General features: G+C 44.9%; 1 protein-coding gene across 6 annotated transcripts; it reads right to left on the reverse strand.

Moving 5' to 3' along the window:
- Positions 1 to 423: 423 nt before the first annotated feature.
- Positions 424 to 14,588, reverse strand: dus2 (dihydrouridine synthase 2). 6 transcript variants are annotated; one of them, XM_011475759.4, is made up of 16 exons: positions 14,450 to 14,588; positions 11,490 to 11,710; positions 11,360 to 11,405; positions 10,311 to 10,402; positions 10,188 to 10,231; positions 9,307 to 9,367; positions 9,194 to 9,241; positions 9,054 to 9,119; positions 8,418 to 8,488; positions 8,062 to 8,148; positions 6,315 to 6,483; positions 6,118 to 6,239; positions 5,899 to 6,039; positions 4,215 to 4,302; positions 2,819 to 2,892; positions 424 to 964 (listed from the first exon to the last, which is right to left on the reverse strand). In XM_011475759.4, the coding sequence occupies exons 2-16, from the start codon at positions 11,607 to 11,609 to the stop codon at positions 703 to 705; spliced, it is 1,491 nt and encodes a 496-aa protein (XP_011474061.1). In that variant the 5' UTR covers positions 11,610 to 11,710; positions 14,450 to 14,588; the 3' UTR covers positions 424 to 702. The 6 variants fall into 6 exon arrangements, with proteins under 6 accessions (XP_011474061.1, XP_078804499.1, XP_011474062.1 ...); XM_078948373.1 differs by having other exon boundaries at positions 11,490 to 11,647; positions 14,450 to 14,567; XM_011475760.4 differs by having other exon boundaries at positions 2,819 to 2,886; positions 14,199 to 14,566.
- Positions 14,589 to 19,149: the final 4,561 nt, after the last annotated feature.

Below are 19,149 nucleotides of genomic sequence, written 5' to 3' on the forward strand. Positions count from 1 at the left end.
AACAACCTACTTCATGTCCTTATTATTGGACAATGCTAAAAATGCTCTGAAACTCTTCAAAATTCTGCAGCCAGAGTCCTGAGGATCATGTGCTGCCTTTGTGAAGTAGAATTTAAAATGTTTTTACAAACATTTACACTTTTAAATAGTGAGGCAACAAGCTTTCAGATGTTTCCCACAGCTCTAGCATTCTGCAGAATTACTCACTCCAAGAATCTCTCAAACTAGGATGAGGGAAAGTCTTCAGGGATCAGGCTCTTCTAGTGGTCTTTGGACTTTACAGTATTTCTTGAAAAAAAACAACAAATATTTGCCACAGTAGCCAGACTCAAAGAGAAGATGAACAAGGAAATAAACAATAAGGAGGAAAGTATGAGCAATCAGTCAAAACATGTAAAAATAAAAAAACTAACAGTCCAGAGCTTCATTATACTTGTGTGAGGAAATATTATTAAAGATATCCAACTTAGAAGAGCAGGCAGCTTGGGTACAAACGAACAAATAAAACTCAAACTCGTAAAATGAAAGAAAAAACAGAAGCTCATGTGGAGATCTCTGATGGTAGTTTTACTGAAACTATATCAACATAAAATCCTCATCTACTAGCTCCAGTTCCTCCATGAAGCTTCTTGCCTCCCATTCAGACAGCCCAGTGTCTGCATGACGTGATGGGACAGAAAGAGTCTGAATCATGCAGAGGTTTCAGTCTGCACTCCTTTCTGATGTCTCACTTCCAGTCTTCATCACCACCCTTTGCTCTGAAGTTTCCAGCTCCTGCAGGACATCATCTGCCACATGCAGCTTCTTCCTCCTCTCTTCTTCTGCTCTACCATTTTTCCTGCTTTCCCTCTTCCTCTTGCAGACAAGATCAGAGTCTTTGTCACCAACGCGACCCTCTGGGACCCCCAAAACCCGCATGCAGACGATGGCAGCTGCTTGCTCTGCAAACTTCTTTGACTTTTCCCTGAAAGAAAAAAGAAAAAACACATTTCACACTGGAATGCAGTGGAAATGGGGTGCAGAGAGACAAATGAGGAAAGTCACGACAAAAGAAGAGATTAGCAGCTGAAAGGTGTGCCGATTATGATCTGATCTTCTGACGAGAGCGTAGCTTCCCACACGGTGAAGCCCAGTTGGACCGTGCTCCTGCAGCGGGACCTTCATGGGGTTTACACCTCTGTCATGGAGACATCAAGTCCACTCAATAACTTGATAAGGGAAATGTCACTCCCTAGTTTCCTGTTTTGCATCCGTCTCTGCAGCAAACACCTGGTTCCAGTGAAGCGAGTGAACAACACGCGTGCTCTGTGCGTCATTTCCATGTAGAAGACAGCATGAAGCCATTGTTAGGGTCCCTACAACGCAGGATATGCATGATGTCACGGTAATGTTCTTAATCAACATGAGCCACATCTTTAAGTTTTAATCATTTATACGGCGGTCAAAAAAAAAAAACTATATAAAAATAGTGACATAAAAACCTAAAAACAGCAGATCAAAGCAAGTCAAAACAAAATAACAGCTAAAGACACCAGCAGAGCAGAATCTCATGCCGCGTCAGAAAGATACGACGGAGCACAACAGTTTAAGGATTAAAAAAAAAAGTAGAAGAATCTTAACATGAACTCTAAAATTCACAGGGGGTGGGGGGTGAGGCGGTCCGACTGGATGGACTTGTCCATCCCACTGAACTTAGCACAGGAATGGTTGGCTGTAACACTGCTTGTTGGTGCACCGAGCATCCAGTGATGCTGAAGGTAGAAGCTTGAAATCCAGAAGTTCTCTAGTTCTAAAAACCGTGTGTTTGAGCAGGTTGGATGCAGAGCAGATGTACAACGATCAGAAGCTGTCAGCACAGCAGGAAGTGTCCTCTGCTGATGTCTGCCTCGCTAGAGCCAGAGGGCGGCCTTTGAAGAGCAGAAAAGCTCTTCAACAACACTTCATTTGATCCTGACTGCTGGAACACGCAACACTGACGAAGCCTGAGCTTTTCCAAGCGTTCCATCTTCTTTTGGAAAGCTACCGATTCTCTTTATTAGGACTGCATTTAAAACAGAATCAACATTTTAATCAGAATGTAGAATCTGTTCATCAGAGTCCCAATCTGATGCTGCCTTAAAGCAAAAATGCTTTCAAAAAGGAGAAAATATTGTTTTATGTCAAATGCTGTCAATCCTGAACATGACTGATAGCAATTCTTCTGTTTCTGCTTTTGTTGTTCTGGTGGATGATCAGCCGTTTTCAACTGAATTTTCTTCTCATCTAAAAGGTTTAATCAGTACTGCAACACCACAATCTCACAGCAAGAATGCTCTGGTTCCAATCCCGGCTGGATCTTTTCTGTGGTGTTTGCATGTTCTCCTCATGCATGTGTGGGTTTTCTTCCTCCCCCACTCCAAAAACATAGGTCAACTGGTAGTTCTAAGTTGTCCCTTAGGAGTGAGGGTGTGTGTGTAATAATAATAGATCCTTTATTTATCCCACAATGGGGAAATTCTTCTCCACATTTTGCTCCATCCCCTGGGGGGAGCTGCAGACTAGCCGCGCTCGGGGGGGACGGGGGGGGGGCAGCTGGCTGGGGAGAGCGGGGATCGATCCGCCATCCCTTCGGTTGTTGGACGACCTGCTCTACCGCCTGAGCTACACTGCCACCCAGGACAGGGTCCAGCGCCTCAGTGGGCCTCCACAGGGATAAACAGCGATCTGTACTGTGTGTAAATTACAACCCAAGTATTTCAAAATGACAGACGGAATAAAGCAGACTTCAGTGAAACTGAATTTCTCTGTGATGGAGCAGGGCTTCTGGGTGTGCACTGACCAGAGGGAAGATCTGTATTTCTTCTCATCCAGAGTCACAGTGGACTGGAAGGCTCGGTCCTGAGGGCGCTGCACCTGACAACACACACACACACACACACACACACACACACGCGTTGATTGCAACACAAATCTGCTGCGTTTCCTGCTCACATGCTTGGTTGTTGCTTTGGTTATCGCTGGGTACTGCGCTTATCACACACTTGAAGAACAGGTCTGACTGCTCACAGGCACCGACCTGCCACACTCACCTGGAACAGACGGGCTGAGCTGATCTTCCCAGCAGAACCTCTGAGGCACCACCATGAGGCTGGTCAACATTGTGCAACTATCTGTCTTTCTGCACGTCAGTGTTTGCTGCAGCCGCCCGGCCCTCAGGGCTCACCTGTTTGACCTCTGAAGGTGGTTGGGTGAGATGATCAGCTCCGTCAGTGCCAATACCATGACTCTTCTTCTGGAGACAAACCTCTCTAAACCCTGAGCTCCAGGCCTCACCCCATCGATCTCGGGACAGACGGATCATTTCATATTTTTGCTGACGTCCAACATCGTTTAAAGCTGTTGGACTCCATCCAAAACAGAGGACAGAGTCTTTCCTACTTTAGAGGCAACAATGAATGTTGCTGCTGCAGCACGTTTGTAGGCTTTCCCTGAGATTTTAAACACAACCCCACTTGGCCAACGCGTTGAGACATGACACGCTTATCAGCAGAAGGTTTTTCATGCACTAATGCCTTTCTGATGCAGTTTCCTGCTGATCATGTCTCGTGCAGCCGATGCCGTCATCTTTCACGTAAACACTCGTTCTTGCATTTCTGCACACATGGTCACCATATGTTCTTTCTTTCTTTTATATTCTGCAGCAGTCCTGGACTGCAAAGACCAGATTGTTTGCTCAATTATTTCAAAATGTGCCTTTGGGCAAAAATGCCAGCCCCATCATCAAAAACTAACCAATGTTTGCTCACACCTAGCACCCAGTGAAAAGGAATTTTACATTTCTACAACCCCAGTCTTGTTGACCTTTGACCTTGGGAAAGAAGCTGCCATCATGAAATGATAAAAATAATAATCCCTTTAGTACCAGCTACCAATTTAGAATCATTTAAATTTGAGCGGCCATACAACGCTACTTGCAGCTCTATTTATACTCTAAGATCGACTACAGGTCCGTTTACATGATTCAAATTGATGACAACATCTTCTGAATGAATGCAGACTTCATTGAAAGAAAAACCTGTTACTTGGCAAAGTTTGTATTTTTTCTCCTCAGTGATAGAATCCTTGTTTCTATGAGGCTGTACACAGGATTGCTTCGTTTGTGTTCCTTTACCTGACAGAAACTTTCTGTCATTCTGCACATCCTTCCTTGAAATCTTTTGGCGGGGTTCCCTTACCGTCTCGTACAGCGGCTGCTCCATCCTCTGCTTCCGGCTCCACTCCAGCAGAACCATCTTTGGTGTGATCTGAGGCGGATACTCTCTTCTGGATCCACAAACACACACAGACACACAACGCATGAGATGAGCCCTCTATAGAGAACCAGAGCGCTGAAGGCAAGCAGCCATTTCTGAGGCTGGAACAGGTTCTGCTGACTGATATGAAACACTAAATCATTTTCCACTATGGTGCCGTTGGCCGACTTTTCTGAAACTGTGTTCACACTGAATGGGATTTGGGGGGGAGCGGCGCATTTCAGGCATCGAGTTTCAGGCATCACGGCGCAGAACGGCACGGGTGTTGCTGTGTGTCCAGAGTTCAATCATCTAAACTTTGGTGAAAAATGTGCGTCACGTCAACCAATCAGGAACTCAGCTTTGGACCTTGACATCCAAAACCAACATGGAGGAAAATCTGATCATTCTCCTCCTGAACTTTATGATATTTTCCTTTTTTGCATCGAGACAATAATAAAAAAATCCTGAAATTTCATTCCTGCTTTCATTTTTCCCATCCTCGACATAATGCTTTTTTCACACTGGAGTCGATTCACGCGTCAAATTCGCATCTCGGCAGGTTGGTCCCAGCATAAAATGTTTTTCTGGACTTCATCTGTTGCCACATGATGGAAAACATGGATGATGTTGAGCGTGTAAGTTGGGTTTCTATGTCTGGGTTCACCAGATCATTCAGAGACGCTCGCAGTACTGCAGGAGTGCCAATCTGGGCCAAACTTGGCCAAATTTGGCCATCTGTCAGGGGCCAAGTTCGAAGAATTTCTGTCCTGCATTAACTCAAGAGGAGAAAATAAAAATAAAACTGAAAGATCTTTTTTTATTATTGTTTCGATAAAAAACATAAGCTACACATCATAAGCCCATGGAGCGAGCGCGCCCGCCTTAATGGCGCCTGCAGCGGCTCTCCGTCTGCCCAGACCGGGAGCGCCTGCTCACTAGCGCTGCCGGACCCTGGACAGCGGAGCTCGCCATGTTGTCCACTGGGTGGCTGGCCAGAGTACTGGGCGTGATCGCTCCAGCTCCATGGACGCTGTGACAGGCTGGCGACCTGTCAAAGCGTCGACAGCCTGTCACAGAGGCTTTTTTTCTACCCTTTGATCTAGTCACTGAAAACGTCATGTGCCCAAAGCAGAGTCCCTTGCCTCGCAGCTTCGGACTCCCAAAACGCACCGCGGGACCTCAGATCGTGTCTGTACGTTGACTTAGCATTGAAAATTGACTCCCCTGACGCACGAATCCCGTGCGGTGTGAATGCAGCATAATGTGGTCATCACACCGTTTCACAGAGATGGACGTAGCACCGAAGGCGTCTGCAGCAGACGGTGAAGCTCACCGTACTGGAGGAGTGTCTGTGTCATGAACCCAGACATGGAGGCGTGAGTACCAATGACTTTGTAGAACTCTTTAAAATGAATAAAACAGAACTCCCAATTCATTGAAAATGAGACAAACATGCAGTGATCAGGCTGAAAACTTTTGAGAGTAGCTCCTCCCACACATGGTAGAACCGTCTAGTTTAGGGTCTAAAGATTTTGAAAACGGGTTTTAAAAAAAAGTGGGGAGATGTGATTGCATTTAAATCTCGCACTGCAGCCCCATTCATTGTCATTTGCTACAAACTGACCGCTCAAACTTGACGGCCATGGTGATGACGCCTCCGTCCACGACAGGACTGCTGGGCAGGCTGCTGCTCTGAAGGGCGTCCCTCCTCGTCTGCAGCTGCTCCTCAGTCTGCCGATAAAACTCCTGCAGCCCCAACGCCTCACTGTCAAAAAAGTGCAACATGACCCAACACCTTCCAGGAGCTCCCACTGCCATGACCGTCACTTAAACCTGTCCACACCTGATCTCCGCGTTGGTCTGCGCCGCCTGAACCTGCTTCCCTAGAGGAGACTCCACCTTGTCTCGCAGCATCTGACACAGGCAGTACTTTGTGTTGAAGGCATGATTGTCGTACTGGATTGCCTGGGAAAGAACGGACAGCTCTGCCTCAAGCCCTTCAGGGTTCGTTTTTGGACGAGTGACGGACAGTCGACTTACATATTTTAAGTATTCCTGCATGACTCTCTCCAGAGGAAGAAGACCCTGGCTTCTGAACACGGATGCATTCCACATGGCGGCGCGGGCCAGCATAACCGAGGCGGCGCCCGTTGCACATCTAAACTCCTCAATGTCCTCGTAGCTTTTCACCAGATCCAGAGAACCTCCACTGCAGAACACAAATGACTGAGTCAGGAGCTTCTGTGATGGACTCTATCAGAGAACAGAGGCAGACCTCTGAATGTACTGCAGTTAAGACCCATCAGGATTTGAGTTTTTTTTGATTAACATTTTCTACCACCTCTGTGAATCAGTGAAAGCTGATTTGCTGTGGCTAAACCCTGATGGGATGTGCCGAAGGGTCAACAAACAAGATTTTTAAACGTCAAAAATTAAGTTTGATTGTGGTTCAGTCTGACTATGCAGGTTTTTCCCAGCAACCCCCTGAAAGGACCTGGTTTCTTTTTGTCATTGTTCTCCTGGAAGAAGTCCTGAACAATTCATGTCAGCAGTCATTCAGTGAATCTCATATATCTAGTGGGCTGGCTGGAGATGGTAACCAGAGCTAAACTCCCCAAATGTGGGACTCTGTTTGTGAGGGACAAAGAGGGGCTTCATAAGATTAAGAAGCAAAACTTTATTTTGCCCCTCCATCTTTGCTGTGGTGATGGACAGACTGACAGATGAGGTCAGACCAGAATCTCTGGGGACTGTGATGTTTGCAGATGACACTGTGATCTGTAGTGAGAGCAGAGAGCAGGTGGAGGAACATCTAGAAAGGTGGAGGTTTCTCTTGAAAGTAGAGGAATGAAGGTCAGTAAGACAGAGAATCTGTGTGTAAATGAGAGGAACGGTGAGTAACGGTGAGGGAGCAGAGGTGGAGCAGGTGGAGGACTAAGTTCTTAGTCAACAGTCCAAAACAACAGAACATGTAGGAAATAGATGAAGAAACATCTGCAAACAGGAGAGAATAGGTTGAGGAAGGTTGGAGGTGTGAAGAGGAACAAAAGAGTATCATCAAGAATGAAAGGAAAGGTGTAGAAGACGGTGGTGAGAACAGCACTGTTGTTGTTTCAAAGACTCTGATGCAGAGATGAAGATGTTGAGGTTCTCTGTGGGACCAGAATGGATCAGGAATGAATCCATCAGAGGAACAGATCACGGTAGATGTTCTGGAGATCAATGCAGGAAAGCAGATGGAGATGGTTTGGACACAAGGAACAGTGATGATGCTGGAAAAAGTATGCTGAGGTTGAAGGAAAGATGACTAGAGGAAGACCAAAGAGGAGGTTCATGGAAGTAGAGAAGGAGGAGCACGGAGGTACAGAAGGAGCATAGAGGTAGAGAAGGAGCAAGGAGGTAGAGAAGGATCATGGAGGTAGAGAAGGAGGACATGAGAGTGGATGGTGTGAAGGAGGAGGATGCAGAGGAGAGGGTTAGATGGAGGTGGATGATTTGCTGTAGCGCCCTCTAAAGGGCAAAGAAGAAGTTTTTCTATTAACAACATTTTAAGTTTAACACTTGAAAACCTTTTTTCTAAGTTTGGGTTTGACTGCTGTGAAGACTCAGATGAAGTGCAGTCAGTGAAGTGAAGGGAGGTGATGATGTAGTGCAGTCTTTCTTAACAGAACATCAAAGCAGGCATCAAGCTCTGGGAAATGTCCTGATTGGTCAGAGAGGCTGAGACGTCAGCACAGCGGCACATGAGCCCCGGCTGAACGTCCCTCACAAAGCTGTTGGCGCTTACTTTGCAATGACGGGGACAGAAACGGCCCGAGCGACTGCCTGGATGTAGTCACAGTGGACAGGATGTCGGGGCCGCTCATCCTTGAACCTGAAGCAGAACGAGAACAGCAGTTTACCACAGCACAGAAGCTTTGTCTCCAAGGCAACGGGTCAGGCAGGACTGTCAGGTCTTCAGAGGGGTTTCTTTATTTTGAAAAACTGTTCGAACTACATAGATATATATATTTTAATTCAAATTAGGAACATCTTTTGATAGTTTCCACTAAAATCTTCATTACAAGAGCTCAGACTTGTGTCATGTGGTCACGTCAATCCGACAGATGTGGGACGGGAACGTGTTATGAAACAGGGGCTCACCTTCCGTGCACAGCAATGGCAGCAACGCCCACCTTCTCGATCCTTTGTGCGAGAGCGACGGTCTCCTCCAGCTGAAAGGCAGCAGAGATGCTGGTCAGACGGCTGACACGTCCATCCCTCTGCTTCACTTTTCAAACCTGACTATACTATTTGTGATCGAATTTGGATTGAATTCCCCCCGTCTCCCACACTGCTAACCCTTAGTGAGTATAAAAAAGATACAAAGGACACGAATAAGAACTGATGCATGCAGAAACTCACTCCTGAAACTCCCCGTGTTTGAGGGTGGGGTTCAAACCACCAAGCTGTTCCTGCAGCTCAACAAACCCTCTGGGAGGGGCTATCACCTAAATTTGAACTTTCTGCACAAAGCTGCCTTAAATATTTGAATCTCCAATGGAACCACGTTCCAGAAATAAAAACGCTTGTGTGAAAAATTAAAACAATTTTCTAATTTGAGCCAACATCAGTTCCTTTGCCTGGCTGTTTTATTGTTCTGTTTAATTTTTAGGTCTACTTACTGGTTTGTATCAGTTTACTTCATGCAGGCAAAACCTCTGTTGGAGCAACATTTCCTGGATTCTGAGTGAGCCTGGATGCCTGTGAAGGTCAGGTTGTTTGGCTCTCTCTGCTTACCGTAGGAAGAATTCTGATTTTACAGGTCACAGGAACAGACACTCCGGACACCAGCTTCCTCAGGATCTGTCACATCACAGGAGCTCTTCACAATAAACTTTGTGCTTCGAGGAGGAAGTATTCCTGCGCGTCAAACTTACAGCTTCGATCTTGTCCGGATCGGACAGTAGAGCAGCGCCCATGCCCCCCTGCAGGACGGCATGAATCAGTCAGACTGAAGCGAGCAGACGGACGCTGAACGGTCTGACCTCACCTTGGTGGAGTATTCCTTTGGACAGCCCATGTTCACGTCGATGGCGGCGACGTCCATCTCTCTGTGTAACAGATGATGCAGAGAGCCAGCGATCAGACTTCGCTGCATCCTTTCACTCTTTTGTAGCCATGAAACAGAATCAGTGTATGACTCAGTGGATTCTGCAGCATATAGAACCCACAGCAGAACCAGCTCTGCTCCCAAGACCAACACCTCCTCCTCTTCTGCTCCACCGTGCCTCTGAGGAGCTACGACTTCCTGTCCGACGGGAACCAGCAGGTGAGGAGGGACAGACAGACGTACAGGCGAGTCGTGTCTCCTCTGAACAACTGACCAAACTTAAACTTCAGCATTTCATCACTGAGACTCTGTCTGTTTGCAAAGAGATATGGAAGCTGAAGGAACACAAAGCAGCTGGTAGAACCGAGCCAGAACCGAACCGGGTGAAGCTGCATTCAGCTGCTCTGCAGCTGCCTGATCATCTCAGAGGATCTCCAATTGTCTCATCTTTAAAAAGTCCAAACTTTGCTTCATCCTAAGTTGCTCCACTCCAGTGTTCTCAATCTTCTCCCTTCCCTTAACCTGTTGGCGGCTAAAGCTCCTGCGTCGTTGGAAAGCCCCTCCCCCTCCTGCATTGCTGCTGCTGCATAAATAAAGCCGCCCTGCCTTGTTGGAACTAAATTAACCAAACGTTTAGTCAAAGCAGAGGAAAGCAGCCACACACACACACACAGGAGCAGATCATCGTCACACTCATGTTTGAGATGTTCTCATAGGACGGCAGGGAACTGGAGCTGAAGAGGAGCTTCTACCGCCCACCCTGCAAACACAAAGCACTGCACCGGGAAAGTAGGAGAGTAACAACGGAGACATGAACTCACACCAGTCGGGCCACGGCCAGCGCTCTGTCTGGATCTGCTGTTCCCTAAAGAAACAAAAGCAGCGTCAGTGAGACTAAGCATCTGCAGACTCGCCTCCGTCTGGTTAAACACGCGGCATCCCACCATCTGGAAGACAACTCGTTCCTTCTCCTTCCCGCAGGTCCTGAACATCACTCGATCATCTGGAGCCACGAAATCCACCGTATCCAACACATCTGACAGACAAAAACACACCAGACATCAGGGAGATCCCTGTATGGTTACCAGATGTTTAGGACTAGCCCGTTTCTTCAGAGGGTTTAATCTTAGTCACAACTGCCTGTGCGGGTTGATATGGGCAAACCTGTACGCCCATAGAGCTGGCCAGACATTTTAAGTTCCTAGACGATCCCGCGAGCCAAAAATGTTCATGATGCAGAATTTCCTCTGGGCTTGCTGTGAGACACAGCTTGCAGCGATCGCCTCAAACACACTCGGGGGAAGTAGGCGAGATGCAGGCGTGTTCTGACAGATTTTTCATTTTTCTCTACCCCCAGAACCTAATAGTACACTAGTACTGTTCACATGAAATGTGCACACTCCTTTGTGCACAGCCTGGCTGTGAGAAATAAAGAAATGAAACAGATTGTAGTTTGTGCGGACATCCTACGGACGTCCTTACATACAACACATGCCGTACGAGGAGCATTGCGTGCGCTCAGTAAGGAGCCAGTTGTGCTCCTTCATGACAAGAGTTCTGCGTAAAGACACTATCAGCCGTACGTCATCATTGCGTATAACTTCCATTAGCCTTACAAGTACTTCACGATGCGCTTATCACACGCATGACAATGGTACGTTCCATTTTCATTGCGCTCCTTGAGGTGGCTGTATGAGCCTGAAGGGAACTGAAGACACAGCTGAGCTCCCATCAGGATGCAGCCGCTTCTCTCCACAACCCTCTATGGGCCGAACAAGCTAAAAGCCTGCAGCAGTCGTAGGGTTGACCTGCTCGGGCGCGTGTGACGAAGGCTTTACCACAACAATCCATTACTTCAATCAGTGAAGCACAGGGAGATGTAACTGTGGATGGATGACGCTGCTGTGTTCTGACTGATCCAAACAGTCTGCAGGACGACCTGCTGATGGCTGAACAGCAGCAACAGGCAAAGACAGACGACGAGCATTCTTACCGTTGACTACCCTTCGACACTGAGCCATTTTTATGTCAATCAGCTCCTGAGGTGAAAAACAAAGAATTTGTGAGCCGGCTGTGACGCTCAAGCGCCTTGAAAGAAGTCCAATCCCGCCAAAGGCTCCCACCTCGCAGTACACAACGTCAGCTCCGTAGTCCAGAGCCAGCAGCCTCATGGGCAGAGTTCCCACCCGGACCATGGGGGCCAGGGCGTTGATGTTCCTGAAGGTCAGCCTGCCTGCGGCCATGATGTCAGCCACGCCGCATTCAACAGCAGAACGCAGCGCTGTGTGCAAACCAACACAAGATGACACACAGCTCTCTCAGAGCATGTTTCTTTACGTTGGACCTGAGGAAACACAAAACCAAGCACACTGGGAAAACGTGCATGAGGCCGACAATACATTGCAGATGTATCCTTATCGCGATATCAAGCTGTGCAATACGCATATATCGCAAAAGTCAGAGACAATTGAAATAAATGGTTACCTTCAATGTGCTAAAACAATCTTATGGCAGTTTGAAGTGTTTAACAAAATCAAATAAATCCCTTTATAAATGTGACCAATCAGATGTTAGATGTTTGCCTCCGATGCAGACGAGGGTCATTTGGAATATAATTTTTAGGTAAATTATGTTGACTCTTATTTTAATTAAACTGTTGCAGTGAAATGGAAATGATGCTTTTGGTTGTTTTGCTATTTGTTCATGTATCGCAAGTTATATCGTCATCGTAATATAGATCACTGATGTCACAAATCCCAAGTTTTCCTCACATCGTGCCGCCCTAATCTGTAATCTATTGAACCAGACTAAAACTCAGTGAAAAAAGAAAAAACACTGCAGCAAATAAGACAGAATTACTGGATCTTTACCAACAAAAATAATATGATTCTGGATCAATTGTTAGCTAAAATTTACAGTCAAAATTACTGCAACACTTATTTTGTAAGATTACTTTAAGAAAAACACACAAATGTAAAGCAAAAAGTTTAAGAGTTTCAGATGTTTAAACCTTTCGACCTTTCTCTGACCTTGCAATGACCCAGCTGTGTTGACATGCAATGTCACTGAAAGTAATGCACACCAGTAACGGATGGTTTAGAAGATAAGCAGTAATGAAAGGCATTTTAACGGTGTTAGTAGTGCTTTACTGTGAACATGCGCGTTCTTTAAGAACCATGAAAGGTTTGCTGTGTGCGTCTGGTCCTCCGGTATCTCAGTCACGACCAGATCCACAGGAGGGAGGCCGCTCCTGTAAACGGGTTCTCCAGTTTGGTTCTGTGATGCCACATGTGCTACAGGTCCAAATGTTTCTAAGCTCCCGCTTTGGGGACAAGCACTTCCAGTTCCACGCCACAGCACCAGGAAGGTCCATGAAGACATGGATGAGAGAGGATGGCGGGAAATCCCATTCCTGACCTCAACCTGACAGAACTCTTTGGATCAGAGCAAAGACTGGGATCCAGGCCGTCACAAATGTGCTCCTTGAAGTGTGCTCCTTGAAGAACGCTCAAACATTCCCATAAACAGCCAAACAAGGAAAGCTTCCCAGAAAAGCTGAAGCTGTTGAGGACGAGCAGACGTCACACGGAACCAAACGGGAGGTTTCTTCAGTTCATTTGTGTCAACGCAGACAAGCAAACACACATCTCACCATAAGTCAGGGATGTAGTGAAAACGCATAAATGGACTAAAAACTCATAAATGTAGTAAACAGTGTTTGTTTTCACTTCCCAGGTTTTTAGGATGTGTTGATAGACACACCTCATTGTGTGTTTTCCACATAATCGTCTCACTGTTTACAGTGTTTTACTTATTGGGGATAAAATTGTAACAGAAAAACCCCTTTAGTGTGGCATCAACGTCAACATGCTGTGGGGATAAAATGCTGATTTAGCCAGTCAGTCATTCCAAGTTCATCATTCCAACAGCCAGGAACACACAACGACCAGCTCCTCCTGACCGCGGCGCCTTCAGGTTGGTAGCAGGCAGTCAGGTGTTGCAGGGGAACCTGGGGAGTCTCAGAGTGTCATCAGCAGACTGGAATCATACTCAGAACTGCTGGCAGAGTTTGGGACAGACCAGGACCAGAACCTAAGGACGTCTGACCTCAGACATGGTTCTGCAGACGCCACACAGCTGCAGATGTTAACCGACTCCACCGCTTTCACCTGAATGCAGGTGACTCCAAGACACCACCATGAACGTTTGCAGGGGACACAAGACCATGTGACCTGGACAATGCAGCAGCGGTCGACCGTCCTGTTCACTGATGAGTGTCAGGTCACCGTGCACACAACTGATGGTTGTCGGTGTGAGCAAAAGGTGGGAATAGTCGCTACTGACATGGCCAATGTTTGTTATTATCTTTATTATTGCCTTTATTTATGGGATAATAAATATTAAATTAAATGAAAACTGTGTTTTTTTCTCATTTATTATTAGTAATATCAAAGGGAACTTTATGCATTTCATTCAAATTCAGACAAATTAGGAGAAGCACTCGTGTAAATAACAATCTCCCTGACTTATGGTGAGTAGTGTAAATAATAGTGTTATCCAGATAAATTGTTATGGGTTTGAACTGGCTGTGATTCTGATACCTTCACTTAACCAAACATCAGTCACAGTTTTAATATTTATATTGTCCTGGAGTTTATACAAATATAAATAAAATAAATGTTCAATTATGCCTCAAATCAATACGGCTTGTTGTTCCTACAGAGCCTCGTGTCTGTCAGGAGCTGCAGTAGATCAGAGATCATTGTGGTCTGCATGGATCCCGGGACCCGCTGCGCTACACACGGTTAACGTAAGCTTCTGTCGTTACTTACTGAGCGGATGTAACGCGTTACATCAGGGAGACGGTGATGCTGGAGTGGTTACCACATCATGATGACACGGTGCAGCGTGTGGCGGGGCTGAGCAGGCAGCTTCACTGTCCACGCCGGAGAACTTTCCTCCGCTCCACCTCCAGCCGTCACGTGATGAAGATGACGAAGAGCTAACCAGCTAACTAACTCCACGCGGGCTCTGTTCACATCCAACCCTGCAGAAGCCGCACACTTTAAATAAATAATCTCACCTGAACTGTCTTAACCCGTGATGACGATAGCGAGTACGAGGGCTCCGTGCCGCTGAACTTCCGGCTACCGGCTTGCGTTCTTCTTCTGCTGCGGTCGCTTCAACGTCGGACTTCTTCAACTTCTTCCACTGCTGAACGCCGCACTGGCGCCACCTGCTGGCATCCAAGCGGACTGCCGTCTCAAGTCAACAAACAAAATACTGTCGTTTACATATAACAACGACAATGTATAGAATATCCAATGCTCAGAATACAGCAAACAGGCATCTTTACAAAGTGAGTTAAAAACGTTTTTCTCTGTTAAATACTGAGGATAAGTGGCTTAGGCTCACACAAAAACCCCAATAAAAACATGTTTTTTTTTGCCAGAAAGTTACAGATAAATAACAAAGTTATGTGACAGAAATTTAACCATAACGAGAATAAGATGATCGATCACTGAAGCGTCTCCAGTTAGTTCAGAACACACTGGAACATCTGCATCACTCCAGTACCCAGTTCACTTCACCGTTCAAACTTTTACCAAGTGTTTTTAAAGCTTGTCATGGTCTTGTCCCAGTTTACTTAACTGAGCTTTTAACAGTCCACAGCTTTTCTAGAGTTTTAAGGATTACCTTATACTAATAAAAGTTGCTTAATCAATTATTGTAGATGCCTAAAATGACAGATCTCTAATTATATCACTTCACTGATATCTCACCTTAACAGATTTAAATCTCAATTAAAAATTTTTAGAATGGCGTTTAATGCTCAGTAGTTGGTGGCATTTTATTGTCTTTTATTTGTTTTAATGCATTCTTATTTATTTGTATGTATTTTATTGCAGACTGCTTTTTGTAATTTTATATGCTGTTTTTAATTTTGTTCTTAATTTGTCTAACTTTAAACTTTCTTCGGTCTTCCTTTTATTGTGAAGCATTTGGTGCACTATAGAAATAATTCAGTCATTCATTACTGATTGGGCTGGGATTCCTCTATTCTATCCTTTTCCTCTTGACTAATGATGCTCTGCCTCGTTTTTATTCATGATTATAAAATGTGCATAAAGAACATATGTATCAAGTGCTTGATCATATTTTTCCAACTTTTGTTTAGAGTGGCTAGGATAGGCTCCAGCAACCCCACCATCCCAAAAGGGATAAAATATCACAGCTATACCCTAAAGGGCAAATTTCTTGGGCAGAATGAAAATATATTAAATAATATAAATTAAGTAGGGTTTGTAGAAGAGATGGAGAGCCACACGCTAACATGCACACTTAGGTAGAATTTTACACCCATGAACCCATGAAGCGTGTTTTTGGACTGTGGGAGGAACCTGGAATTCCTGGAGAAATCCACACATGCGTGACGAGAACTCCCCACAGAACCCGGGCGGGATTCAAACCAGGCCCTTCTCACTGGGAGGCGAGAGTGTTGCATGTCACCGTGCAGCCCAAACCAAAAACCCCAGAGGAACCTCTGAGGCAGTGTTTTGACTCTCCTACCAGCAGGTGGCGCATTGACCCCATAACACGAAGACGCTGTAAAAGCCCATGAGAACTTTCAAAGAACCTTCCTCCTTCTTGCTCCTACGTCTCTGCATGTGTTGCTTTACAGGTCTTTACAGGCCCCTGACCTGAGGAGCCTGAAGGAGCCCGGAGGAGAGCGTCCCTGTGAAGAGTCAGTTTGGAAACTGCTGCACCTGTGAGAGTGCAGGGAGGAAAGATTCTTCCAATCTAAAACACTTGTCTGATTGTTCAGGAAATACTTCAGTTAACAAACAAAATATTGTTGTTCTTAGTTTCAAATATAATTTTTTTTTTTTAGTTTTGGTAAAAAATGAGTGACTTTTTCCATTTTCTGCTTATTGTAATGTTGTAATGATTTAAATGGTGCCAAGCATCAGCATTTTATTTGGGAAAACCCAAAAGAAAAATTCACATGTTTTTATGAAATAGCTTACATGTTATTTTAATAAGGAAATTCAAGGAAAAACTTAATAACAGCAGGAAAATGTGTGTTTTGTCATAAATAAGTTGGGTAAAGAACAGTACGGTCTTAATTACTAAAAGAAAGACAATGAAGACGTTTGCTTTCCCTTTGTTAGATTATTCTGTTGGCATCTCTGGAGCTGACCTTGAAAGGTTGAAGTTTTCTCTTGATCAAAGGAAGTATTCTGTTGATTTGGGCGACTGTGTCTCATGGCATTGACCTCTGGGGTTCCCCAGGGGTCTATACATGGCCAGGCACCAATACGTTAACACAAGACAATGAAATAATCAATCATTACACTTTAATTCATTCAGAATTATTTTAGGCAACGATTAATATTTAAATAATAGCTGCGATGGAGGCTCACTTTTATGTCTGATTTAATCCTTTCATCATTTTTTAAAGTGATGAGATGAGATGATAAGATAAATTTGTACACGTTGCTTTGAAGTTTTTACAGAAAAGCTAAATTATATTTAGAAAAACATTGATTCTGTAGACTCTGCAAAGATCGCATTTCATTTGAAATACAAAAGTTTTTACTCGGGACATTTCCACTGTAATTAGTGGGACTAAACAGTGAATGGGGGGGACGTGGGTGGGGTGGGGGGGGGGGGGGGGACACAGAGATGTGTGGTCTTGCAGCCTTTCCAGTGGCTGACCAGCCAACAGAAGCAGTAAATTTCCCTAATGACTTTTCAATGGTCTTTAATTCTCCATTTAGAGGGAGAGAAAATGTCAGGGCCGATGGAAAGGTTAATGTAACTTTCATCCACTAATAAACATGGCTTGATCAATGAACAATTCAATTAAAAGCTTTCTTTACTAGCTGGACACACACGTGCAGGCATGTGGGAACACACGCACGCACACATCTGAAATCATCAATGGTATTTGCTGCTTTAATTTTCACCAAAAATGCACGATTTAATGAAACGTTTAAAGAAAAATGAGCAAAAGAACAACACTGATCCATTTAATAAGGGCATCCAATCACATATATCTTATTATAAACAGGTCAGAAAATGAAGGGATCAAAACAATGTAATGGCAAAATAAAACCACATTTGATGAAAGACTGAAGAACAGAGCAGAGTTTTGTGAAGATGCTCACTCATAAACTCACAGGACGATGAGGATGTGCAGAACTCTCCATCTGTCAGGGGCTGGACTCACCTAGACTGCAACTGTTTCATTTTGACACGTATGTTTCGATAAAAAGGGTTGGGATACAAAATATTATTCTATATCTTTGTGCACATTTCAGGATTTGGGAAGAAAAAGGACTGACGTGTTTGTGTCAATGACAAATGAGCACACAGAGGCACAGATGGTCTTCCTCCCACCCGTTTCACTCTCCTTCATTTGATAAAACAATGAAGTGACACCTTATCATTATGAGTTACAAAATAAAATGTTGTAGTACTGATGGATGCACTTTGACCCCTGAAAGATCTAAATAAATAACCTTAAAAACACTGACCATCTATCAGTAGAATTCATTCATTCCTCCTCTAATCCGTTTTATCCCTTTCTGGGTCACAGGGTTGCTGGAGCCTATCCTAGTCATTCGTGGGTGAAGGCAGGGGACACCCATGACAGGTCGCCAGTCTGTGTCAGGGCCACAATCACACACCCATGCACACTTACATTCACACCTATGGACAATTTAAAGAAACCAATGAACCTATCAAGCATGTTTTTGGTTGGAGGAAGCCGGAATCAGGACTTGAACTGGGGCCTTCTTAACATACATATATATATATATATATATATATATATATATATATATATATATATATATATATATATATATATATATATATATATATATGTTTAAAAAAAACAAAGAAAACAAAACGCCCCTCTCACCCTCCGTGGGTGGTTTCTCCTCCAAGCTCGGGTCCTCTACCAGAGGCCTGGGAGCTTGAGGGTCCTGCGCAGTATCTTAGCTGTTCCTAGTACTGCGCTTTTCTGGACTGAGAGGTCTGAGGTCTTTCCAGGTATCTGTTGTAGCCACTCCTCCAGCTTGGGGGTTACTGCCCCGAGTGCTCCAATTACCACAGGCACCACTGTCACCTTCACTTTCCATGCTTTCTCCAGTTTCTCATGTTCCTTCTTCCTGATGTTCTGCCAAGTGACGGGATCCATGTATGCTTTCCCTGCCAGCATCTTACACCCTGCAGTTATGTGCACCCTACCATGACAAAGGTGGATAAAGGTGGAAAGATTTCATGTCATCCATGGACACCAGTGAAGATCACAAATCATTGAAGAAAAAAGGTTCAGAGCACTGTCTAGTGGGTCTAGATGCGCCAACTCCCAATGTTAAAGTGCCTAGGATAGCACAAGGGTTATATTCAATTCAATGACTTTTTAAATGGAAATAACATCTTTGAATGTATCGGTCTGGTTTTAGAAGGAAGTAACCTGGACTGTCAGAAACTCTCAGGCCTGGTACTACTGGATCTGAGTGCAGCATTTGACACAGTAGATCACAGCATTTTTCTCAGCAGGCTGAGTGTTTTGAGCATCTCTGGTACCATACTAAAGTGGTTTTACTATTGCCAGCACAGAGGTGCTAATGCACGCTTTTATTTCCAGCAGCTTAGATCATTGGAATGCCCTGCTCTCTGGTCTTCCCAGAAGAAGGATGTCGAACCTTTAACTCCTGCAAAACGCAGCCGCACGCGTGCTGACGAGGACCACGGGGAGACATTTTAAAA

Source organism: Oryzias latipes, chromosome 6, assembly GCF_053564925.1.
Source record: "Oryzias latipes strain Hd-rR chromosome 6, Olatipes_Hd-rR_3.1".
NCBI lineage: Eukaryota > Metazoa > Chordata > Actinopteri > Beloniformes > Adrianichthyidae > Oryzias > Oryzias latipes.